Source organism: Leptodactylus fuscus, chromosome 6, assembly GCF_031893055.1.
Source record: "Leptodactylus fuscus isolate aLepFus1 chromosome 6, aLepFus1.hap2, whole genome shotgun sequence".
In the NCBI taxonomy this organism is placed as follows: domain Eukaryota; kingdom Metazoa; phylum Chordata; class Amphibia; order Anura; family Leptodactylidae; genus Leptodactylus; species Leptodactylus fuscus.
Genome location: NC_134270.1, coordinates 169,014,818 through 169,020,662, shown reverse-complemented (window position 1 = coordinate 169,020,662; position 5,845 = coordinate 169,014,818). Strand labels below are relative to the sequence as shown.

Here is a 5,845-nt window from a genome sequence, read left to right as displayed (position 1 = left end):
GTCGCCAAGTAGAATTACAAACATAACAATACAAAGTTTTCCAACTGGATTACGACAGGAAATAAAAAAAATAATAAATTATATCAACTAGACTCATTATTAGATCTTGTACGCACTTAAAATCTTTTTTTAAAATTTTTTTCTACGATTTGTCTCCACATTAGGAGCCATTTTGTGTGCGCCTACCGCATAGGGCTCATCACATTGTGATCTCCTAGAAAATGGCCGCCTTTAGGTCGCACGAGGCATGTGTTTATGACGTCACGCATTTCATCATCCACGCGCCGCAGCACCTAGAAGGACTACATTTCCCGGCATCCCACTGACGTGCCGCTGAATGCTGATTGCCGCGCGGTGCTTGTCGGGAGTTGTAGTTTCAAATGGGATTTAGGGCTGAACCGGGGAATAAGCGTGCTGTGGGTGAACTGTGTGGATAGAAGAGACCGGGGAGAAGAGCAGGAAGGTGAGGAGGGAGTTTGGGAAGGGGACAGGGGCTTGTTATCTCCATGCTTGTGTTTATGGATGGAATTGTCAGCTGTTACTGTGGTATTACCCAGGTTTTAGGTGTTTAAAGGGGAAGTCCATGCTAAGTTACCTCATACTGTAGTGTAAGCTGTGCACAGACTTATACAACATTGGGCCACACTCACACAAGAATAGGTACTGCGTTAGTTTTTACGGTTGGGTATGATCTGTGGTCCCAATGCATCTTGGGAAATGCAAAAATGCAAGCATGCGGCAGTGACTATAGAGGCCTCTACTGGGCTGTGTTCAGACAGTCAGTGCTTTGGAAAAAACTGCATGCAGTTTTAGCCTGGGGTCCCACGTGGTGTAAAGGCAGCGATTTGCAAACGTTTTACAGTCAGGGCAAAGTGATGGGATTCTAGCAAATCTCATGCCCGATTTGCAGTAGAAAACTGCACTGCGGACACGCCGCGATTTCCAAAAACTGTGCGGTTTTGGAAATTGCAGCATGTCAATTATACCTACGGAAACATCGGCGTTTTCTTCATAGGTATTACTGAAACAGAACGGAGGAAACCTTTGTGAACTTTCTGCTGCAAGAAGAATCACGTTGCGTTGCCGACGCAGTTTTTCCCGCAGCGCTTTCTTGCACTGGGGCCATTGACACAATGCAGATAAGGCTGCTTTACATTCAGGGTTTCCGCACCCCAAACCTGGTTTAAAAATGCAGAGTAAAAATTTCTCTCCACCTTTTTCCGCATATTTCGGGCAGAAACTTGAAGGACCCCATTATATTATAGGGACTGCGGGTTTCTGTGGGTGACTGCTTTTTAAAAGGATCCTATCATTAAAACGCAATTTCTTTGGCCCTAACACGTAGGAATAGCCTTAAGAAAGGCTATTCTTCTCCTACCTTTAGATGTCTTCTCCGTGCCGTCTTTCCTTAGAAAACCCGGTTTTCGTTGGTATGCAAAAGAGTTCTCTCGCAGCACTGCGGGCGGGCCCCAGCACTCAAACAGCACTGGGGGCGTTCCCAATGCTGCGAGAGAACTCTCTAGTGCCGCCTCCATCTTCTTCGGGAACGGGTCTTCTTCCGGCAGTGGCTTCAAACTTCTAGGCCTCGGGCAGCCAACTGCGCATGCCCGCCGGCTACAAGAAAATGGCGTAGTCGGCTTTACCCTAGGCCTGAGGCCGAGAAGTTTGACGCCTCCACTGGAAGAAGACGCGAAGAAGACCCGTTCCTGAAGAAGATGAAGGCGGCGCTGGAGAGTTCTCTCACAGCATTGGTGACGCCCCCAGTGCTGTTTGAACACTGGGGACCGCCTGCAGTGCTGCGAGAGAACTCATTTGCATACCGATGAAAACCGGATTATATACCAAATGGCGGCGTGGAGAAGGCATCTAAAGGTAGGAGAAGAACAGCCTTTCTTAAGGCTATTCTGACATGGTAGGCAGAAAAAAAAAAAAGAGTTTTAATGTTAGAATCCCTTTAAGGGCCAGCTTTGAGTGTATGGCTGTGTAGTTTGTTCTGATGACATCACTATTTCATGGTTAGAGCCCGTTTTCTCGCAGACATGGTGGCATCCAGTAGACATTCCCGGTAGTAGTTCCTTGACCTTCTTCCTTTCCTATTACAGATCTGCCAGGATGCCCGTGAACTGCACCAGTTGTGAGACACAACGGGCGGTCTTGAGGAGGCCCAAGACTGGTCATTCGCTGTGTAAGGAATGCTTCTTCCGTGCTTTCGAGGAGGAGGTCCACCATACCATTGTATCTGCCAAGCTCTTTCAGGCAGGGGAGAAGGTTGGTATTGGAGCTTCAGGGGGTAAAGACTCCACGGTCCTCGCCCACGTCTTAAAGGTCCTGAACGAGCGATATCAGTACGGCTTAGAACTCCTTCTGATCTCCGTGGATGAAGGGATCTCCGGATATAGAGACGACTCCTTGGAGACCGTGAAAAGGAACCAGCAGCAGTACGAGCTGCCCTTGAAAATTGTGTCTTACCAGGAGTTGTATGGCTGGACCATGGACCAGATTGTCAAGCAAGTGGGGCTCAAGAACAACTGTACGTTTTGTGGGGTGTTCAGAAGACAAGCGCTGGACCGGGGTGCCATGATGCTGGGGGTCAACAAGATATGCACAGGTTAGTCGTAGTCTTATATAGTGCTGACATATTCCTGAGCGCTGTGTCATAACTCGCATCAGACCCTAACGTATCGGTATGTACCCACCTACATTGGAATCAAAGGAGCAACAGGGACAATGGGCTCCATTTCAAGTTTTTTATCGTTAAAGGGTTAAATATATTAATCGTAAGGATGGGTCGTCAGTACCGGAAAGGTGAGGGTCCGACACCCCATCCCGCCACCAGTTAGCAGCAGCTGATATACTGCGAATGGAACAGGAAGCAGACAGCGCTGTTCTCTGTGTAGTGGCCAAACCAGGTACTGGAGATTAGCTCACATTTATTTGATCAGGACGTAAGCTGCAGTGACTCAGATCAGCCACTACACAGAGGACAGCGCTGTCTGCTTCCTGCTCCATTTTGTTTTGCACCCCCTCATCGATGGTTTTGGACCTCACAGATTTGAAAACTCATGTTGACTACTTTCCAGTGGAAATTAGGACCAATTTAAGTTCTTAGGTGCTACGGTTAAAGGGATCCTATCATTAAAATGAAATTTCTTGTCCCTAACACATTGGAATAGCCTTAAGAAAGGCTCTTCTTCTCCTACCTTTAGAGGTCTTCTCCGTACTGCCGTTCGGTAGAAATCCCGGTTTTCGTCTGTATGCAAATGAGTTGTCTCGCAGAACTGGGGGCGTCCCCAATGCTGCGAGAGAACTCTCCAGTGCCCCCTCCATCTTCTTCTGAAACGGCCTCTTCACGCGTCTTCTTCCGGCGCTGGCTTCAAACTTCTAGGCCTAGGGCAAAGCCGACTGTGCGTGCCCGCCGGCCACAAGAAAATGGCCGCTTACACAGTATTGGAAGCGGCCATTTTCTTGTGGCCGGCAGGCATGCGCAGTCAGCTGCTTGAGGCCTAGAACTTTGAAGCCAGCGCGCGAAGAAGACCCGTTCCTGAAGAAGATGGAGGCGTCGCTGGAGAGTTATCTTGCAGCATTGGGGACGCCCCCAGTGCTGTTTGAGCGCCGGGACCCGCCCCCAGTGCTGTTTGAGCACCGGGACCCGCCCCCAGTGCTGCAAGAGAACTCATTTGCATACCGGGATTTATACCGAACGGCAGCATGTAGAAGACCTCTAAAGGTAGGAGAAGAATAGCTTTTCTTAAGGCTATTCCTACGTGTTAGGAACAAAAAATTGAGTTTTAATGATGGGATCCCTTTAAGGTAGTCACATGTATAGTGATAATGCAGTAGTGCAGCCTGCCTCTCCAGACCACACAGACTTAACCCTTTATTCTTGTCCTCCTAGGTCACAACGCAGATGACATCGCAGAAACCGTACTGATGAATTTCCTTCGAGGAGACATCGCACGGTTACGGCGCTGCACGGCGATAACCACCGGCAGCGAAGGCGCCATCCCGCGGTGCAAGCCTCTGAAGTACGCCTACGAGAAGGAGATTGTGCTCTACGCCTATTTTAAAAAGCTGGACTACTTTTCCACCGAGTGTATCTACTCCCCCAATGCCTATCGGGGCCACGCCCGGGCCTTCCTGAAGGATCTGGAGGCTTTGCGGCCCAGCGCCATCATGGACATCATCCATTCAGGGGAAAACCTATCTGTGAAGGAAGACGTCCGGATGCCCGTGCAAGGAACCTGCACACGTTGCGGCTACATCTCCAGTCAGGGACTTTGCAAGGCGTGCGTCTTATTGGAAGGCTTAAACCGAGGTCTGCCGAAGCTCGGAATCGGCAAACACCATAAACTCCATCATAAGATTTTGGCGCAGGAACCGCTGAGCGAAGCTGAAACGCGCAAGCTGAAGGCTGTGGACTTCTGAGGAGACACCCAGGAGTGGAAACCTTAGAACATCTGTCCTGGAGCCGTCTTTCTATGTAAAGACTTTTAAGAACTTACAAGTATTTTATCTGAACCCTGAGAAAGCTGGGTGACCCCCCCCCCCCCATCCATGGTGGTTTCCCAGAAACAAATTTTATTTTATTTTTTTAAAATTATTATTAATTTTTCCTGTTCACCTTAAGGCCCCGTTCCCACGGAGTAACACGCCACTCATTCTGGCACGTAAACGCGTGTCAGAGTGAGCACTGTAAAACAGAATCCCATTTTAACCCATTGATTTCAATGCGTAGCGCGCGTAAACCGGCACCCATTGAAGTCAACGGGATTCTGTTTTACAGCGCTCACTCTGACACGCGTTTAAGTGTCAGAATGAGCGGCGTGTTACTCCGTGGGAATGGAGCCATAGAAGTCACTGACTTCAGACCTCAAATCTCATCCTGTATGCTACAACCAAAGACTGGACATGACACGTCACGGCGAACCGATCCCCTACACATTTCTTTTTCTATAGACATGTGACCCAAACAGGAACGAAATAATGAATTTTTTTAAGGTTAGAAAAACTTTTTATTCATATGTTTTACTTTCATAAAATAAAACCAGATAAAATTCCCCAAACTTCACGTTCTTATGACCACCTCCTATTACAACAGCGCCCCCTCTTGTCTGTAGGCTATTGCTAGTATTGCATTGCAGCTCTTTGAAATGAATGAGGTTGAGCTGCAATGCCATAGGCAACCTGTGGACAAGGGTGGCGCTGTTTATGGAAGTCTTTCAGTCTCAAACAGTCCTTAACAATACCTTATACATTATAGTCAGCCCCTTGGTGGATGATGTGCAATATGGCGCCTCTTACACTGTCACTCAGATTACATATTCTGTAATATAACGGCTACATGAGTAGAGTGAGTTACCATTCAGCAATCTGAGAAAGCTGTGTGACGAACCCTGTGAACATTCTTTCGTGACAATGTAATAAAGGCAAATAATAATAATAATCCTTTGTTTGATTCCAATGACTTTTATATTTACGGTACTATGGATGTTCTAGAGCAGTGATGGCAAATCTTTTAGAGACTGAGTGCACAAACTGTGCGGTTCCACAACTGGGGCTGTTACAGACCCGCAAAATAGTAGTGACCGCAAAATATAGTGACCGTGCAATGTTATTACAGCCTGTACTAATATCATGTCTGCTATAAAACAGATACTGTGTGATAGAAATAGTGAAGGGCCAACACACAGTATAATATGCTCCACAGTGGTTCCCACACAGTATAATATGCTCCATACTGGCCCACACACGGTATATATTCCTGTACTTCCCTCCACTCCCATGAAGGCCAGCCGAGTGACCTTCTTCCACTGTACTGCAAGCACTGATGAATGATGTCATTGCA

The 5,845-nt window shown here is 47.7% G+C and overlaps 1 protein-coding gene across 1 annotated transcript; it reads left to right on the top strand.

Moving 5' to 3' along the window:
- The first annotated feature begins 388 nt into the window (after nucleotides 1-388).
- Nucleotides 389-5,420, top strand: CTU1 (cytosolic thiouridylase subunit 1). The gene is made up of 3 exons (XM_075278877.1): nucleotides 389-463; nucleotides 2,103-2,608; nucleotides 3,896-5,420. Exons 2-3 carry the CDS (start codon nucleotides 2,113-2,115, stop codon nucleotides 4,423-4,425), a joined length of 1,026 nt encoding a protein of 341 aa, XP_075134978.1. The 5' UTR covers nucleotides 389-463; nucleotides 2,103-2,112; the 3' UTR covers nucleotides 4,426-5,420.
- The last annotated feature ends 425 nt before the right edge of the window (nucleotides 5,421-5,845 follow it).

Coding starts and splice junctions, on each gene's coding strand:
- CTU1 (XM_075278877.1), top strand. CDS start 2,113: ATGCCCGTGAACTGCACCAGTTGTGAGACACAACGGGCGGTCTTGAGG. Junction 2,609..3,895: donor GGTCAACAAGATATGCACAG/GTTAGTCGTAGT, acceptor TTGTCCTCCTAG/GTCACAACGCAGATGACATC.